Below are 19,759 nucleotides of genomic sequence, written 5' to 3' on the forward strand. Positions count from 1 at the left end.
GTGCTAACACCAACTAGTTACAGCTAGTGCTAACACCAACCAGGTGCAGGCTAATGCTAACGCCTAATAGTTAGCCACTAGTCGTAATTAAAAGAGTTGCTTGTGGCAGTGTCAAGGTGAAATTCATAATTGGCAAAGAGCAATTTGCAAATACATGGAATTAGTTCATAATCCATTCACCAGTTGAAATGGTTTATTCTGTGTACCAGCTAAGACAAGACAAAGAACTTTAGGTTTCAACGTGTTCATAATGTATTACTGTTGATCCACATTCAGGAAACACATGTTAATTTGGCCCAAATACTCAATTTAGTTGATTTTAGCTTTCTCATTTTTATTAAAGTTAATTATTTTTGAATAATAAATATCAGCTGCCGGTTTAGTTTTAGCTTGACCTAAATTTACTCATATGTACTACTGCTACTACTTCTAATGTGTCCACTGTGCTGTCACTAAATCAAGAATGATATGGAAGGGGAATAATGACATCTACACTTTCATTTGTGTGTTACAACAACTTTCTCTGTGCGGTCGTTGTGTGCATTTTCAGATTGATCTGTGTTAAAGGGCAGGAAACAGCTCATCTGATTTCCTGCACACACACAAACACTCACACATCAAAAATGACTTCCTGCTAATCCAGATGTCTATACAGCTGCAGCTCATTAACCAACATCAGTCAGCTCATCCTGAGACCGCGCCATGTCCCACTGACTCATAAAAACTGAGCAGGAACATGTAGGAATTTGCGACTGGAGTTATTCATCAGCACATTAGTCATCATCTTTAAGGCTGGGCTCAGAGGTTGTAATGTCACCAATAAGGAGAATGATGCCATTACTTGTTATTATCATTGACGCACTTAACAAAACTCACACTCCTTGTCTCTGCCAGACCTGGTTTGCTCGTTCCTGTTCACTGGTGAACTGTTCGACCAACATGCAGCTGTCTGCTCAACTTGTTCTGCAACAGTAAGAACACAAAGTGACAAACACACACACACACACACACACACACACACACAGAAGGAAGTTGTGTTTGAGTCTTGAGGAAAGTTACGTAAAGATGAACAGATTTAAGCAACAGCAGGTTTTATATTTTATTAGTCCAGTTAGTGCACATGTTTTGTGGATGTTATTCCCCTCAACACATGATGCTAATTAGCCGCGGGCTAATTCAGGAGTTGGACTTTGTCTCTGTGATGCATAGTCCAAAAATGTATTTATTTATTTATTCATAGTATAGTCATAGTTCATCATTTTCTTTGAGGGAAAAGGTTTATAAGGGCAGTGGTGTTACAATCATTTCTATTTCCTAGTTTTAGTGTTCGTTGTTGTGATCAGTCAGCTTTAGTTTGATTTGATGATTGGAACATCAATGTTATTGTTTATCTTGTTGTTGTTTGTCATCAGTCAGCAGAATTACTTTGCCCTCGGCTCCGGACAGACGATCATGTTGAAAACCTCGCTACTGAACTCTGGAGACGATGCCTTCCTGCCGCGACTGACGCTGCGTTTCCCCGACAACATCCAATACATTAAAGTATTGCAGAACGTGAGTTTACGACATGCCATTTAAAATCCTGGAGATTCAAATTCAGGTTGACTTAGAGCCACTGATGGGTACCGCTAGTAACAGCAAGTGTAGTTCGACACCTGAACACTCAACGGAAAAGCAGCTAGTATAGACAAACAAACTGGTTTAAATTGTTTTAATGGAGAAGTCAGACGAACAATTTGCCTTTTCCCATCATGCATTGAAACACTCCTGCTGCAGGTTTTCAACATAATGTTTTTTATTTCTAATATGTCCAGTTGAAATAAAAACCATTGTGTAGAAACAAAAATGTATAATAGTAATAAACAGTATAAAACATGTAAAATCTAAAGCATTAGAACTTACTCACAACATAAATAACTCATTACACAACTGTCTGTGTGTGTGTGTGTGTGTGTGTGTGTGTGTGCGCAGCAGGACAACGTTGTCAGCTGTGATGTCACGCAGGAAGTCAACACTACGCTGGCAGGTGTGGACTGCAGCGTCACCAGCCTTCTCCTCCCTGCCAACGCCAGGGTAACCCTCAGCCTGTCACACACTCAATCAAAATAGTTTAGTTGGTTTGGTAGCATGCTAAAATTAGCACAAGACGAATGGATTTTTGTATCAAATTTCATTGTGATCCACAATCACGGTCTGGGAACCGTTTTCTTTTCTTCATTTAAAATGAAAGAAAATGATGAAAAAGGAACAAACACACCAGACCAGAGTCCACAGATCAGGAAGGAAAACAAGTATTCATCATTCTGCAGCTTTCCACCTCAAACATCATCACCGGCGCATTTCTTGTTTCTTGCAGTTGAATATCAGCTTCCTATTGGACGTAAGCCAGAACAGCACACCTGGTGACGTCCCTGTTCACGTCAACATTAGAAGGTAAGGACACTGCTCAAACTCGTATAAACAAGTAGAGAAGAAGTTTTTAAAAATGTGTTTTTTCTCTTCAGCGATAACTACGAGAAGGAAGATTATCTCCGTGACAACTCGGTCAGCCTCGTCCTTCCTCTCAAATATGGAGTCAACATTAACATTCATGGGTGAGTCGCCATGTAATTCTATTATTACCTTAAAATTCATAACAGTAATAATATTTAGAATATTGCCCTTTTCTAAAAGTTACAAAGCGAGTTATTTTGATCTCATGATGAAATAAATCACACTAACTCTAGTGATAAATAATGTGTGAGGAAGGAAAATAAATCACACCAGCCGCAAAGGCAGATGGGGACGGGGGTAACGATTCTGACCAAAACCATCGTCAAACTCTGCCTTCCTTTAGGTCTGTCCCACTGTCCGTTGAGTGTTCTCTGAGCCCTTTATGATCCCTTTGTGTAAATCAGCCTTAGATACTGACTTCGACCAAAGGAATTACCAACAAGTCTGCGATGTAAATCAGAGGATATTTACTACTTTTTCATCAAATATTTCCTTCTTTCTGCTTAGTGAGAAGACAGAAAATGCATTATGCTGCCATGCTGACCTGTTGGATTGAGTATTGCTGTTAAATGTACAGTTGAATGAGAAAGCACAACAGAATCGTATCTTAACTGAAGCTGTTGTGCGCCACAGTCGAGAACACTGTTGTTAGTGTGTAACCACTCAGATCAAGCAACCCACTGACTGATTGTCTGCCACCTGTCTTGCAGTTTTGTGACTCCCACCTCATTTGTGTTTGGAGATGAAGACACAACTCTGGTCGACTGCTACACTGAGAGATTCAACTACACATACAAGGTATTACTTAACCCTCTTCTGATTGTGAAACAGGTCAATGGTGCAACACGTCTTGTCTATTGTCCCGTTGTCCACCACGCTAATGAGGATGCTCACTAACTAGCAACCACTGGATATGACTTTGTACTCCTCATCTACTACAGTTCAGAGAGGAAACAACTTTGTGTGTCTGCATGACATTTATATTTTGCATTTTGTTGATCTCTTCTGGTATTTCTGTGTTTTTGTCTGTGCAGGTGTTAAACTCTGGCCCCAGCAGGTCTGTAGATACTGTGGTCGACATCACGCTACCAAAGATCCTCACACCATACAGACACAGACTGCTGCAGGTGGTGGACTGGCAGGTACGTTCAGCGCGAGCAACAGCAGCAACACTAGAAGCAGAGGAAGTAGCAGTCAGTATTAAAACAGTTTGAAGTACAGGTTTTCTGAGGGCACATTTCAATTGCTGATTTTAGTTTAGTTTAGTTTAGTTAGTCAGTCGTTGTCGGTTGCCGGAGCCAGTGAATCTTTTGCAAAAGTAGAGAGCTGAAGTAGACCCGGATCGTTTTGGAACGTTACGGCGTCGGGTCATCCATCTCCTTAGCACTGTTTCCCCTACTATTGAACAAAATGTATGTTTTTATAAAGGTTAACGTCCAGAAATGTCTTGAACGCAGTAAAATAAGAGAAGGCCAGCAGATACTGACCATTGTGAGAAGTAGCAGTAATGGATGTTTATATTAACCCATGTACATTTTCCCTCTCTGCAGTCGTCTCATGGTGTGTGTTCGATCAGTGACACGACTGTCTCAGTCCTCGAGGACTGTGAGGTGCCTCAAGCTTCCTTCATCAAACAGCTCATCTTCTTCTTCTCCTCGTCCTCCACACGCAGAATGGTACACACACCACCAACATGGTGACGGAGATATTGAGATGATTGCGTTAGTCAACAACCACCATCCAACTGTACAACCTTGTGTGTGTGCGTGTGCAGTTTTGTGGCCGTGGTGATCAGCTGTGTGAGCGGTTAGTGTGTCGCCTCGGTAACCTGGAGGCGGGGAGAGATGCCCTAATCCAACTGGAGATCACGCTGAACCCTGCTGTACTACTCCAAGCTCCGGTAACACACACACACACAGATTAATGTTTTCACTCAGTCTTTATCAGCTCATATGTAACTTCAGTAGTGTGTGTGAATCTGACTTCTGCTAAAACGCAGTTAAATTACAGTCAGAACGGATCTTGAACGCATCCCTTTTGCACTCAAACTCTCAACATCAAGAAAACACATTGCAGTGACGTATCATGATGAATAATCTGTAATGCATCTGTCTCAGGGTCGTCACAGTGTCATGAGGCTTGAGAGCACAGCGACGATGTCAAATCCCACAGGCGGTCTCCACACCATCCTCATCACAGAGCAACCTGCAGCACAGGTAAAACACACCGGTCGCAACCAAGACCCAACCACGCCCAGTGATGTCTTCAACCTGGAAATGTGTCTCCATTTCTGTACGTACGTCTGTATTCTAGATGTCCCCCGTGATCATATACTGTATGCGGTACGTTTACAGGTGGTGGTTGAAGCTCTTTTCACCCAGAAACCCTCAACAACAGTGAAAGTCTTCATCGTCGTCGTCAGTTTAGTTTTGGGTCTGACGATCCTAGCTGCTCTCATCTGGTGTCTTTGGAAGGTAAATTACATTCAAACAAACAATATATATCACAATATAGGTGTAGTGGAACTGCAGGAACACTGAGATAAACTGCAGTACACTGTGGTATAATAGTGTTAATGAACTTTGGTATATTATTATGTTGACATAATCTCCATTGTATAACACCAGCATCATTTTTGACCTGTACTAATTGCCTGTCTGTCTACCTATGTGTGCACCTGTCTGTCTACGTCTGTCTACCTCTCTGTGCACCTGTCTGTCTACCTCTCTGTGTCTCTCAGGCTGGTTTCTTCAAGCGGGAGTTCCAGAAGAAAGAAGAGGAGGAGGAGTTAAAGAGGGACAGCTGGGATTACGTCCCTAAAAACAACAAAAGAGAGAGCTATTCATAACACTGCTATCTCCTCTGACCCCGACCTCTGACCTCTAACTACTAAAGGAGTTCACATTGTGACCGTGCAACAGTTTCAATGAGAGTTGTGTTGACGGATGGATGGCGCGCTGCTTATGAAAATATGGCTTGGCCAATTTGTCTAAAACAGTAGAACAATACTGCTGCTGAGCGTCATCGGCCAATGAAATCCGTCCAGCACGACTGCGCTGTTTTGTCTCATAGCGAGTCCGCTGGTCATCACAGAGCTGACAGCGAGCGTGTGATGGCTGACAAAATGACTCCCGTGAACGCCTCCTGTGTACTCTGGAACCGGACCTTTCAAAACCATTTTGCCTGATGCGCTTCCACAAATACAGATACATTTAAATCTTGCAGCATTCGAAAAAAATAAATAACAAAATTGGAAAAGACCTGTTGGGAGGCCTTGAAGCTTACGGAACCAAGCATCACCTGTGACAGTTATCGATGGCTGCCGTTTTGAAGAGGAAACAAATCAAAGGAGGTGGATTTCTGATGACCTTTGGATCTCATTGGATGGAAGCCTGGCCTCTGACTTGCTCATAGCTCTTCCTCAAAAACCTGTTTGTCATTATGCATTTTTGTTTACCTGCTGACCAACATTTCATGCACTGGTGACACACTCAGGGGCGGAACATGCTGGTACCTATGGCTTATGCTTATGTTTTAATGGAGATCGAACATCCTCACAGAGTCTGTGTTAACTTTAATATCTTTCAGTTGTTTGTCCCTCTTGACCCCAGATGGGGAGATTTTGCACCAGTATCACTTGAATTTAAATGGAGACGTTTTATTTTTTTCTGCAGGCGTCACGATAACAAAAATTACAAATCACATGTGACGTTGAGTAAAACTTGAATAGTTTTGTTTGGAGATAATTTATAGAGTACTATTTGAGATTCTCAAGGATGCTCCATCTACAAAATTAAATCATCAAATAACATAAATGTACCACAGTCTCACTCCAACTGATCTTGGACCTCTTTGTTCATGTTAATCCAGATCAGGATGCTGACTGAAGCCGGTTGCATTCTCTCTACTGACCAGCAGGGGGAAACTTTATTTTGTAAAACACCTCGATGTCACTGGGTTCTTTGATGAACCCCTTCTGGGTGAGGACTAATATATCGAGTGACGTCACAGTAAAGGAAGCAGCTTGTCGGAGAACAGAGTCAGCAGAGCCACAGGGTTCAATGACGGAACAGTACTTGAAGAAATGTTTTAACCATCTGTATTTTGTGAAAGCAGACATTTAAAACAGCTGCCATCCTCCATTCTGATTATCTATTCAGTACAAATACACATCACACATAATGCTTTTAATATTCAGTCAGTTTGTTTTATGTTTATGTGAAGTTGAAGTCTGCACTGGAGTCTCACTGCTTATAAACACAATTTTATATTAAAATTAAGGGTTTTCTATTTAAACAACTTTTTCTTGTTTTTTATCATGATAAAAACAAAAATAAAGTGAAAGAGTTTCTAATAGAAAATTGAAAAGGTCATCATTATAGATTGTATGCTATCAATCTGCAGCAGAACCAAAAATGGTCATGAAACATGTAATGTAAAAAAATATATATAGATAATATTAAGAAAAGAGCTGGTGATTAAAGTATAGTAAAATGTGGACATGGAATTATACAAAAAACATTAATCTTTCTCCTCGTCAACTAGTGTTAAACCTTTTAAAGCACAGGTAAAGTTGTGAGTTAAAGGTATCTCCAAGTTACCTGCTTGGTTATTAAAGCCGCAATAGTAAATAACAATAAACACCAATAAATGCAGCTTTAAAATACATGAAGTAATCAGAAAGCTCTGTGGCTAGTTTTATGTTTTATGTGTGTATGCTACTTTGAATCAAACTTCTCCGTAAGTTCACGTCGCCTTGGAAACAGTGATGATCTAATGAGGGCACCGTTTGGTTCCCATGGTTGTGTGTCTCTGTCCCAACACACACACACACACACACACACACACACACACACACACAGTGCCCTCTGCCTGACTCAGATGCAGCTGCAGGAGACGGTTGACTCGGCCTCGTCCACCTCCTCCCCGTACAGAGTGATGAGCTGCGGGTGGACCCTGAATGCACCACGTAGGAACACACACATACATGAATGCACTTTGATATGACAGTGATTATTTAACGCATGTTAATTGATTGTTGGTTGAATTATTAAACTTATGCAAATGATTTTAAAAAAAGGTGGAGTTCAAGATCGATCAGATCAGACACACACACACACATCGTACACCATTGGCTCCATCGCAAGATGGTTGATGTCCACAGTTAATTTTCACTCTGTTTACTCAGTAACTTCAATTGATAGATATACATTTAACAAGGTACAATGAGCACTTTTTGGAAAACGCAAAATTCTGCAGATTAAACACTCACTTTATTCAAATGTTTTTTGGCAGGCGCCCCTGTTTCACTCAGCATAACAAGTGATTAATTTCAAAATAAATAATATCTACACTGCATACCTGATAAGCACTTCGTTCGCAATCTCCACTAGCTCTCCATCGATGTTCCAGGGGAAGGCGGCTCCCTCTGATTGGATGATGGGCGAGGTTTTGGACTCGGCCTCCTCCTCACTCTCCTCCTCTGAACAGCCAATCGGAGAGCGGGGGCAAATCCTCACCGCTGAGACGGTGTGCGTCTCCACGAACGAGAAGCTGAACTGCAGACAATCAGACAGACCACGAGGTGATTGTGTGTGGGTGTGTGTGTGTATGTGGCTCCCCAGAGGTCAAAGGTCATCTGGGGAGGGGAGAAAATCTCTTTATAATCCTGCTAATCAGCTTGATTATCTGGAGGAGTGACAGGCATTTCCTATCCTGTCCTTTACCGTCTCAACGGCAATACCACAAAGCTCCAACAGGGAGCAGCAAAGACCAACAGACAGACAGAAGGACAGACTGTCTCCCTGTCTGTCTCCCATCCTTCCTCCCCGGGTTGAGTTTGTTTTAGTAAACTGAAGCTGTTTAATAGTCTGTTTGATAGAATGACAATAAGTTAACAAACTACATAATTGATACACATAAATACTAATTTGAGGTACTTCTTGTGACACTTCATACTTCCATTCCACTACATTTCTGAGGGAAATATTGTACTTTCAACTCTATGTTCATTTTACTAGACATAAAAAACTTTTAAATTGGAACCTTGCACTGCAATAAAACTATTTTAGCTTCAATGATTCAGGGAATATTTTTCATGCAAAGATGCGAGGCATTTGACTGTACGTCAGCCTTGACATGAAGGTGTCATTTATCAGCTCTTGGTAATAAAGACAGACACTTCACAATGATTACATCTGTATTGGATATTAGATAATAAATCTAGATGAGCTACACCGTAACGGAGTGAAATGTGTGACATAGAAATGCTGCGTAATGCCCCGTATTGTCGTGTTTGACTCAGAGCTGTCCGTCCCTTCACCTGGATGGAGGCTAAATGGATGTAGGTCAGCGAGTAAACAGCCTGTTTACTCCGGGGGACAGTGAGCGCCACGCTGTGAGTATATTTAGTAAGTGGGTTAGTGTGTGATCTCACAGGCCAGGCCAGCCCAAACCAGTCTAATCCACTTGCTAATAACTAGTTTCCTTATTTTTATCTCTCTGAGAGGTGAAGGATTAAGGATTTCAGGCGATTTCAGGAGTGAAACAATCCACATCAGGGATGAGTTCTGATGAGCAGACCCCATTTTGGATGCTGTTCCCGGGCGGAAAAATACCTGGAATTGTCTAACCAGCTAGCTGCATATATGTGAAAAGTTTCACTAGTTCATGAAATGGCCTCACCTGTCCACTAGAGCTGTTGTATCTCTTCAGATGTTTGATGAACTCTGACCTCGACGTGTTTCCTACTGCGATCAATGCTGCGCTGCCATTTGCCAAACTGTCAGCAACAGGGAGTGCAAAAGTAGGATCAGTAGCAGAAACACAGTGACATGAACCTGCCGTACGGTGCGTTCGAGGTCAGCTAACCTCAACATTCCCCGAAGGATTAAGTGCTCACCGGGTACCTGGTGTTGGGTGCCAGTCCTCGAGGTGCATGTTGACTCAGACAGGGGATGGACATGATGCTGATGCTTAGATACAGGCCCTGATTAGTTGTCCAAGTCTCCTCCCTTCCTGTACCAACCAGTCACAGAAAAAACAATGAGTTTAGAATCAAATGGGATAGACACACAGAAATCCGAACCCTATTTCTTTATTTCCGGTTTCCGATTTGTCTCACCTGATTCTGGGTCCTGGTCCTGGTCACTGTGAAAAGAGATCTAATTCAGATTTGTACATGAAAGATCTCGAAGATAATCAATATGCCACGTGAAAACCTGTACACCCCGAAATCTGTAGCTCCATTGAGAGAAATAATCACCAGAGCCCAAGTCTCGAAACCACCCAAACTGCATCGTTTTACACAGTGCTAACGTCCTCTGTGCGTGTCTCACCTGTTTGACTTCTTTGCTGGTAGAAAAGACAGCAGACAGTCATCCGGTCTGATGGAGACAGAAGTGAAGAAGAACAAGAAATGAAGAACCAGAGTAGGACGTGTGTGATGCTTGACTTAGAAGACACCAGCATGCTGACAATGACGAGGGTTACCATGTTCACCACCTTTGTTTAGCCTGTTAATTACAATTGCCAAAGGACATGAATGTCTGGCAAAAAGTTGTTGGAAAAAAAGACTAAAACACCAAATCCCATACTAGCTATGGCTGAAATGTACTATTTAGTATTTGAAATTTGAAATGACAATTTTCTCTTAGTGGAATTAACATATGATCTCCATCCTTGGAAAAAGACATACCCAAATATAATGAAACTTTTCTGTGTGCAATTTTTAATAACCTCAGACTCGCCAGGGTCTTCACGACAGCGTACTCTCGTCGGCGTGACGACGGCATCCACCTCTTCTTCTCTGCCCGCGCTAAACTCCTCCCACCGAAGCCAAACATGGCGGAGAAACCAAAACACACCAACTGCCCAAGAGACGAGAAGCTGCACATGTCCACCTGCAGCCGGTGACCTGCAGAGGGGGAGACGGGGTGTGGGGGGGGGGGCACTGATGAAAGAGTGTTTTTAATTATGAATACTCATTAACGTAGGACCCTCCAGACACACACACACACATTCTGTAAGTGGGGCCAAGTGGTTGTATGGTTAGAAGCTAATAAATATTCATGAGAAGCAGCACTGAAGGAGGTCATGCGTGTGTGTGTGTGTGTGTGTGTGTGTGTGTGTGTGTGTGCGTGTAATATCTATAAACATCAGGAGAATCACATGACCAGACTGGTCGTTATGCTCCACTTTGACCAGCCTGTCTGGCTGGTCCTGTCTATACTAGCACAGTTAAAAATTAAAGCACATTTAGGACAAACGGGTCCTAATCAGTAGAAGAGAAAAGAAAATGAAAAGAAAAACTTTTCCTTTACAAAACTCACTTTTTGCTTTTTGTTGTCATACATCGGGGTGTCTAGAGTGTTTATGAACTTTAGGCTGTACACAATGACAAGCCAATCATTTATTTGCAGGCTGTAGATCAGAAAACATGTTTTGTGAATTATGGTCAATTTAGGGTCTCAAATAGAAGATTAGGGTATGCTTTAGGGCGGGGCTACGGTGATTGACAGGTTACTGTTGCTACTAGAGATGCTAGCAGCGTTTCTACGTCACTCAGCCATATTTCTTGTATGGTCAGTTCTATTCATTGGTTGCGGAACAATTATTATGTATTGAATACATAAATAAAGATTATATTTAGACCAACAGTATAAGAAAAATAAGGTGTTTTTAACATGTTCCAGTACAAACAACGTTTAAACATGAAAAGATTGTGTCGTTATTGATTTCAAAAAGCAAAAACACTGACTTCTCTTTTTAAAAGTTTTTTTTTTTAAATGTTAAAGATATATGGCATTCGTTAGCACCTGACACAAAGGGGCTTTTGGATCAGCATGCGTTTTTATGTCTATTGCGCAGGTTTCTGAGGAAACGTGTACCGTATGTGTTTATTTGTGCTCTTAAACATATGGCCATCTTAAAAAAATACTACTAATAATTTTATTCTCCTGGCGTCCTGGCTTTGTCCTCAACCGTCCCTCTTTTCATTCACTCTCGGTTCTCTATCTCTGTCTCCTCTGGTCGAGCAGGAGAACAGCATCCTGAAAGCTTTAAATGCAACAAGAACAGAACCAACAGAAAAAGTGGGCAGATGAAGGAAGATTTGAGTAAGTTGACTGGGATTTTTTCACAGTTTGTTTATGCACAGCCTGTGAATGTATCACGAACCAGAGAAGTAACGACCCCATTTCACCATTAAGACCATCAGTAAGATGCTCTAAACACACACACACACACACACGCACTCTCTCTCTCTCTCTCTCGCTTGCAAACACACACACTCACACACACACACACACACACTCTCTCTCTCTCTCTCTCTCTCACTTGCAAACACACACACACACACACACACACACCCCCACACACACCATGCCATCTGGCCACATACCTGCTGTAACCTACTGAACTGCTCACTGCCCACCTGTCTGTCTCTATGGGTAACATTTGATTTCCTCTCCATATGGCATGTTGTCTGTGTGTGTGTGTGTGTGTGTGTGTGTGTGTGTGTGTGTGTGTGTGTGTGTGTGAGGGACGATCAGTCTCACAGTCAGTGTGTCAGTGAGATCAAACTTGCATCGCTCCTTGGTGGTTTAAACAATAATCATTTTCGCCGGCAAGTAAATGATATAAAGTTTGATTTTAAAAAACGACAACGAATCATTATTTGCTGTTTCCTGTCTTAATTACATTTTTTGGCCTGTTTTGTTTTGTAGGGTATCGTTTGGTCTCATTTGTTCCAATGAATACTCCCATCTGTCCCACACACACCAGAACCACCATCTCACGTCCTCTCAGTCATTCAAACACAGCAGCCTGTCCTGCTGTCAGCTCGGCACGTTTACCTGAGATGTGAAGAGGGCGGGGCTACAGTGAGCAAAAAAGACCTGTGATTTCAAATGAAACTGAGCCTGCTGTTAGACATCTGTCCAGAATCTGTTTGTTCTCAAACAAGCTGAGTGACCATCAGCCAATCACGACAAAGCTCAACAATAACACAAGCTGCTGATTGGTTCCCTTTGAGTAGCTTGAGGTAAAGTAAATTCCAACCATGATGCGGAGGAGACATTATTCTTAAAATGCGTAGACTTACCTGAGAAAAAGACAAATATAGATTCCTAACAGGTAGAAACCGCAAAGGAAGACGGATCTTGAGTTGGTAGAATCCACCGAGAACAACGTTACAGTTCATTTTAAGAGATATATCTAGAACAGGTCAATCTATACTATTTATCCAAACAAGAAAAACCTGACCTTGAAAGGTGTGACAGAACAAGTTAAAACCAGTCAATATCACGTGAACAGATCTAGAACAGGTAGAACTCTCAAAGGATGATGTGATGGTAAATTTGGAAACGGGAGAAGTCTCCCAGTACAAATAGACGTTACTATTGGTAGAACCCACCAAGCACACTATGAAGTTAGACCTGTTATGTGTCAGGTAGGAGTCGACCCAAGACAACAAAATACTAAAGATAGAACAGGTAGAACCTACCCAGGACGATGTGCAGGGCTGCAGTGACTGGATCTCTGACCCCATGAACAGAGCAGGAAACCACGTCTGTAGAACCTGTAAAGACGGAAAGAAGGGCAACAACCCCCCGTCTGGTCAGTTTTAGTGTAGATAGATGTACTTTTGCACAATGTTTGTCTAATATTTGGATACATATGTGGATTTTCCTCTCTCTCTCACCGGCAGGAATGATTCCAAGTGGCAGCACTGGTTTCACTGGTTTCTCTGGAGAATTAGCATCCAGCTGAGCTCTGAGGACCATAGCGTGACACACCTCCGCCACCGACCCGTCCCCACCAACACACACCACCCTGACACACGGGCACCGCCAGGGAGAGTCAAACTCATTGTTTGTGTCTTTGTTATTAGATATCCTAAAGCCAATGGTCATAGTAAGGGACGCAGAACTATATAAGCCTAAACACCTTTTATTGTGGTCCCAAACTAAAATGTTTGTAGTTCCAAGAATACAAAGCTGTTTGTAGCTCTTTGTCACTTATGCAATCTTCTTAACTTGGCATCTACTAAAACTTCAAAATGCTGTATAATTGATACCCAGCCAAAAGTATGATTGGCAGTTGAAGTGGAAGTGTTAAGAGACAATAATAATTTCTTAATTTTTCTCACTGATTTATCTATATTTTTAGAAGCTCAGTAAAAAGTGAGAAGGCTCATCTTTAGAGTTTGTGTTTCCAGTAAATGTGAAGTAAACAAACTCTGCCTCCGCCCCCTCCTCCTGTGTATGGGATTACCTGAAGCTCCGGTCGCCACGGTGACAGCCAGCCTAATTGGCAAATGTAGGTTTCAACCAAATCCTGACCAGAGCAGCCAAACACACACACACACACACACACACACACACACACACAGCAGCAGCTAACTTAGCAACGCTGAGCTAATCTGCTATAAGCACGTTAAGCCTTATGAGGGCTGAGCACAAAAGCTGCTTGCACACACACACACACACACACACACACACACACACACACACACACACACACACACACACACACACACACACACACACACACACACACACACACAGACAGGGACCATATAGATATTGAAGTTAAGGGTTTGATCAGTTATTTAGTATATTTGTAGTTATTGTCTCATATTCTTGGTCTTTTATTTTAATAAGGGAGCAGTCCAAGTTTGACCTCACCTGTCTGCGTGTGTTAGTGTGTGTTTGTGTGCGTAATCAGTCTGGCTCAGTGGGTTTTGGTCCTCCTCTGACCGTGAACCACGGTTTAATTATCTAGTGCACTTGTATGTGGGGTGATGTCACATTTTGATTGTATAATGTGACGCTTAAATGTGAACGCTGCTTCATTTTACAACTTAAGCTTAATATAAATTTAAAATATATATCAACCTCAGACAAAGCCATTATCTGAGGTACAAGTTTATTTACTCTATTAAACACAGCTTTGTCTTCCTGAAGTATTTTCCCTTGCATCGTTGAAGTGTGATGTATTGTTTGACAATACAAAAAGTAATGATCAAATCTCTTGCACACCATGTATTCAATTTAAATCACAGGAGAGAAACAGAAAACTAACCCATCATATTCATCCAGCTTGCATTCCTTCATCACTGAGAGAGCATGACCTTTCCGTTCTGTCACTGGAGAGAGACAGACAGACGGAGAGAGAGAGAGAGAGAGAGGAGGAGAGGAGGAGGAGAGGGGGGGAACAGATGGAGAGACATTGAGCTGGACCTCTGTCCATAGTGTTCATGTATGTGTGTGGTCACTGGTACACACTCATGTGTTTGAAGGCTGCCAAAAAAAAGTGGGACAACGGATATCACACCATCTGCTCAGAGGAGAAGTGGAGATGATATGAGAAGGAGCGGAGAAAGGAGGACACTCTATTGGCAAAGAGCAAGTATGGGGAGAAGGAGAGGACCAGGATGAAAAGAGGAGAGAAGAAATAAGGAGGAGGCAATAGAGAGATAAATAGATTTTTTAAAAAGGGAGGAAAGTGGAGACAAAGATGGAAATAACTTAGGAGAGGAGAGAAAGCAACCAAGGAGAATAAAGGAGAAAGGAGAGAAGAGGAGACAAGGAGACTAGTAGAGGAGCAGGTTGCCTCACTGTCACAACAGATGGACTAAGCTCACCCCCCTGTATCAGGTTACCAAGCGACGAGATACTGCTATTAACTCTGACCTTTGGACCTACTCTACATACACACACACACACACGCACACACACACACACACACACATACACACAGATTGGACGTTGTCTCTAATATCAATATAGAAGGAGGGACAGTAAAAATATTAAGGACAACTCTGCTGCATATGCACATTATTTTACTAATTCTGGCCAGTTTGAGGTACAATAATAATAATAAGTCTAATAATAAGTCTTATTTTCAGATGAATGAAAACAAAAAAGTGGTCGGACTGACCAGTGATGTCAGTGCGGACATCGGCCATCCTGAAGAGCGGAGCCACATGTTCTCTGTAGATGTGGACGGCCTCCTTCTTGTGGCTGCTGGGGTTGATGAACACCTTTAGATACTTTGGACGACTGCTGGACTCTGCACACACACACACACACACATACGGAAACACGCATACACACATTTACAAAATGCAATATTTTACAGTAGTCAAGTAACGATTGGATTATTGCATTCACAACGTTCATTGCGATATCAAATGGTGCTAATAAATAACCGTTAATGCAGTGTAGCAACATCCATTTTATTTAATAATTCAAATGATTAGGAAATACATTATTGTATTTGTATTGATAAAAACTCCTGGTATAATTAATTTATACAATGTACTCAATGTTGTCACAAAGTTAAACCGCTCATAATTCCCTCTCCAATATCTATTTATGTTGCTTTGAAAAACATCTCCTTAAACACACAGATGTTTTATGTGACCAACACACTGATGTGTCGATGTTATATAAGAAGGTGGATGCAGGAAACATGACACCACAGATATCACTGTCTGTTCTCATGGTTATTACTTTTAAATTGTTTAATTACCACATTCCAAATAGCAATATTAATCATTGTTTTTAATGTAATATCAATACTTTATTAAGATTCATTTATTAGGAATTAAGATGGAGAATGTCATATACCGGCTAAAAATCTGTATGCTACCATTGTGTGAGCATGCTGATGTCAGCATATAGCTTTAAAAAAGTGTCGCAATACAACCTCATAAGGCCGGTGGCACAAAGATGTCCCTCTCGATGTGTAAAAATGTGTAGCTTGTCAAATGTGAGCATTTGTTGCCTCATTATATAGCTGTGAAACATATTAGCTTGAGGCGTTGGCCTGTTGCTTTGTCTTTTTGTAGTGTGTGCTTAAGAGGAGTAGACCTGCACACGTTGCAGAGGCCTGGTTGATGCAAAATATATTTACCACATCGTATCCCCAACACTGATAGACAACGCGTGTGCGCAATAAATGGTTTCATCTCCAAATTGCAGTCACAATCACACACCCCTTACAGCTCATCATTAGGCAGATTCAAAGGCCGCCTTATAAATCCCCAGAGACCAGCACAGATCAATACACACGCACACACCGGCTCCATTATCTAGATCATTACTATAATCTGTTCCCAGAAGGCTGTGACCTCACCCTGGTAATGACCCCACACACATATACACAGTGCACCCCCCCGGCTCTCTACTGGATCCCATCCATTACTACTTTGAGGTACCCTTTCCCCCCCCAAAAAAACATGGAGACCAAGCCGAACATTACCAACAGAAATCCACTACAGCATTTAGAGAACTTAGTATTTCAAGTGTCCCATCTTTGAGAATGATAAAAGGCACTTGCAGGATGATACTGGGAGCCATAATGGTAATGACACCTGGGACGCTGTCTCACTACCCAGCTTGGGTGGGGTTCCAAGGCAGCATCAGGAGCCTTTTATGAATATTACTGTTTACATTTCCTCCGTATTTAAAGAACAATGAAGATCAGGCAAAAAGGGCCGAGCACAGATACAGCGTTTGTTGTTTGTATTTACTGTTGACTGTGAGCCTGTTGTCTGAGTGGATGTGATGGATTAACGTAGACCTGAGAGATAGAAAGGACACTGAAAAGTGTCTCCATGGTGGACAATCTGGTCTCTAACCACCAAAAATAACTCACCAACCTAGTTACCAAGATGAATCCAAAATAATGGGTCCAAATATTGACGTTAGGTGTGTCGCTGCTTGGACACACACCTCATGGAGGCTCTTACGGTACTTTCAAATACTAAGCGCTTGATTGCTCCATTTAGCCTCAAAATTCACACTCCTGTGCGTCACAACTCAGTCAAATGTAGACACAGAGCCACGGTGCACACATGGTGCAAAATAGCCAAAATGTCAATATGGACCAAAAAAATATTTAAAATTGTGTCAGAATCACTGTTATGCCACTAAAGAAACTATGGATCGAAACGGGGTCTATCTCTCTGTCTCTAAGTGATTGTTGCACGACTGATGCCCCCCCCCCCATCCCCCCACACACAGTCTCATAGGGAAATTAGGTCATTTCATTTGTTGATATGTTTCTAAGAAGAAAGGCAGACGGACAGGTACATGCGAAGAGATCAAGTATCCATCAGATCATCTCCTGCCTCGGCCAGCGGCAGGTTGCCGTGTCGCTGCCAAAGCGTTGCCATGGTAAACAATCCCAGTGTTGTCAAGGTTGAGTTGTGTTTAGTTTTTTGAGAGAGGACCAAAGGAGGGAAGCTGCTGGATGTTGTTGACAAAAACAGATCTGAGTAGACCGAAGGTCAGGGGACAGAAGAGATCGAATACGTGGAAACACTGTTTACTCAGACAGATGCAGTCGTAGGGTGTTTTTACCTGACTTAAGACTTAACCTGGGGGCCAGCAATGTATTCAACACTTTTTGTTGTATTTGTTTAAATTATCATGACATACCAACAGCAATCAAAAGGTCAAAGGCTATCAAAATGAAGGAAAGAATCTGCCGTCCTTGGCTGTCAAAAAAAATGTAATAAAAGAGAGAGAATTCATCAACTAATCTGTTTCTCATCTGTAAAATAAACATTCTGTGGTTCCAGCTTCTCTAATGGAAAAATTACAGATTTACTGACTGTAAAGTGAATATTTCAGGTTTTGGACCGTTGGATAAAGGAAGACACTTCTCTTTGGGAAACCAAACAAGACTTTGGTAAGAAAACAAATGATTAAAAGATGCATTAATTGTGGTTGAAGTATTTCTCCCATGCAATGCGACCCTTACTTATGATGAAAATGGTTTCATAATCTCCACCGTAGGGATTTGGGAAGACTGTTTGGGTTATTTCCCCACCTCCCGTGTCCCTGTGGTAACTTCACCTCCTCCCTCAGTGATTGCCGGCCTTGTGCCTGATTGTTTCCTCCTTTGTCCAATCACCATCAGCTCCTCAGTGTATTGTCTCATCGTTGGTTTGTCTGTTATTTTTGGTGCTCCTAGGCATTGGGTGTCAAAGTTGTTCGAAAGTTATTTTATTTTTAACCTAGAGTTGCACTTGAGTCCATTTGTTGCCTCCCCGACACTTAAGAGGTTTTGACAGTTTTTCCTTTTTGAGCTAAATGCTGGTAACAGGTGTAATGTTTAGCATTTTTGCATGGCTTTTATGTGTTTTAGATCCCACCCTACCCCCTAAACCCTGAACCCTCAGGGACTTAACATCACCTGGTAAGTGGTGAAGTGTGAGAGTCTGTGAGGGCTTTATATGAATAGACAGCACTATGACAGCATCAAAAAACACGATTTACAATAAAGGGTATTTATTTCCCACTTTTTACTCTCTGATTGGAACTTCCATCTGGCTCTTTCCTCATAAAATTAGAGGTAATTTTAAAAGGTTTTTCTGACTTTGGTCAAAAAATATCTCCATCTTTAATTCTCAATGTTTAAATGTGTACATTTTAAGAATAGTCTGATGTCCTTTTGGATAATTAGAAATGGAGAGAAAAGATGTTTTTATTGTTTTTATTTCATTCTTTATATTCTCTTCCAAATGGTTTGGTACTAGGAACCATCTGGTGGGTTGGGTTAGTTTTCCGCACAACAGGTGAATGGAAACACCTTAAGGCTCAGTTGTTTTCCAGGTCTTTGGTTGTAATCCAGTATTTTACACATTTCTACAGCATGGTGTGTGTCCAGTCTTAGATATTTCTGTCTCGACAGAAGCATTAGACTGACTGATTCGACCATCACCGCCATCCCAAGAGCCACACAGCTGGCAAAAAAGGAAATATTATTGACAGCGCTCACTTTAAAAACATGTTTTTAAATGCGTGGACGGGGGAAAGGTCCGTAGAAATCTCTGAGTTGCCAGGATGCAGCAAAAACAGCGTGCAAATAAAACATGGGATGAAAGGGTCGGACATTTGATACCTGCTGTATATTCGTCCGGTGGATAGGAAGGTTTCTTTATGTGCTGCTGTGCAATAAAGGTTGTGTCCTGACAAACTAATTAAACTTGAATATGAAGGAGAGAAAAAAAGGTGAACAGGTTTCTCTCCTCGTGTCTCTATGGAAACATTTGCTGGCTTCACGGAGGCCTCCGTTAATATGTAACAGAGACACACAAGGCCATAAAGCTTATTATTTATTCCGTCTCTTCTTGGTAAAAGAGGCAAACTAGAAGAACAGAGCAATAATAGCAAACACTTTCATACTCGTGAATCCCACAGAGAAACCAATTACTGGGGTTCTGTTACAAAATGAATCTTATTAAAATGAT

General features: G+C 41.7%; 2 protein-coding genes across 4 annotated transcripts in view; one reads left to right on the plus strand and one right to left on the minus strand.

Annotated features, from left to right (window-relative positions):
* itga4 (integrin alpha 4) overlaps positions 1-6,650 on the plus strand; it is a 23,763-nt gene extending 17,113 nt beyond the window's left edge. For both annotated transcript variants that reach the window (XM_037488611.2, XM_037488610.2), the window contains exons 18-29: positions 895-971; positions 1,413-1,554; positions 1,972-2,073; positions 2,357-2,433; positions 2,505-2,594; positions 3,204-3,291; positions 3,528-3,635; positions 4,044-4,169; positions 4,268-4,393; positions 4,611-4,709; positions 4,848-4,967; positions 5,234-6,650. In XM_037488611.2, coding sequence (XP_037344508.2) covers positions 895-971; positions 1,413-1,554; positions 1,972-2,073; positions 2,357-2,433; positions 2,505-2,594; positions 3,204-3,291; positions 3,528-3,635; positions 4,044-4,169; positions 4,268-4,393; positions 4,611-4,709; positions 4,848-4,967; positions 5,234-5,341 — 1,263 coding nt within the window. In that variant the 3' untranslated portion in view covers positions 5,342-6,650. The remainder of the gene's footprint in view (positions 1-894; positions 972-1,412; positions 1,555-1,971; positions 2,074-2,356; positions 2,434-2,504; positions 2,595-3,203; positions 3,292-3,527; positions 3,636-4,043; positions 4,170-4,267; positions 4,394-4,610; positions 4,710-4,847; positions 4,968-5,233) is intronic.
* cerkl (ceramide kinase-like) overlaps positions 6,579-19,759 on the minus strand; it is a 22,308-nt gene continuing 9,127 nt past the window's right edge. Inside the window, exons 4-14 of one of the 2 annotated variants that reach the window (XM_037488613.2) lie at positions 15,436-15,567; positions 14,578-14,641; positions 13,196-13,326; positions 12,998-13,072; positions 10,231-10,408; positions 9,831-9,878; positions 9,617-9,642; positions 9,402-9,510; positions 9,178-9,274; positions 7,855-8,051; positions 6,579-7,449 (exon numbers count right to left, since the gene is read on the minus strand). In XM_037488613.2, coding sequence (XP_037344510.2) covers positions 7,371-7,449; positions 7,855-8,051; positions 9,178-9,274; positions 9,402-9,510; positions 9,617-9,642; positions 9,831-9,878; positions 10,231-10,408; positions 12,998-13,072; positions 13,196-13,326; positions 14,578-14,641; positions 15,436-15,567 — 1,136 coding nt within the window. In that variant the 3' untranslated portion in view covers positions 6,579-7,370. Of the gene's footprint in view, positions 7,450-7,854; positions 8,052-9,177; positions 9,275-9,394; positions 9,511-9,616; positions 9,643-9,830; positions 9,879-10,230; positions 10,409-12,997; positions 13,073-13,195; positions 13,327-14,577; positions 14,642-15,435; positions 15,568-19,759 lie in introns of those variants that run through there. The other variant, XM_037488614.2, reaches the window with a different exon arrangement.

The sequence above is a fragment of the Pungitius pungitius genome, chromosome 10, assembly GCF_949316345.1.
Source record: "Pungitius pungitius chromosome 10, fPunPun2.1, whole genome shotgun sequence".
NCBI classification, from domain to species: domain Eukaryota; kingdom Metazoa; phylum Chordata; class Actinopteri; order Perciformes; family Gasterosteidae; genus Pungitius; species Pungitius pungitius.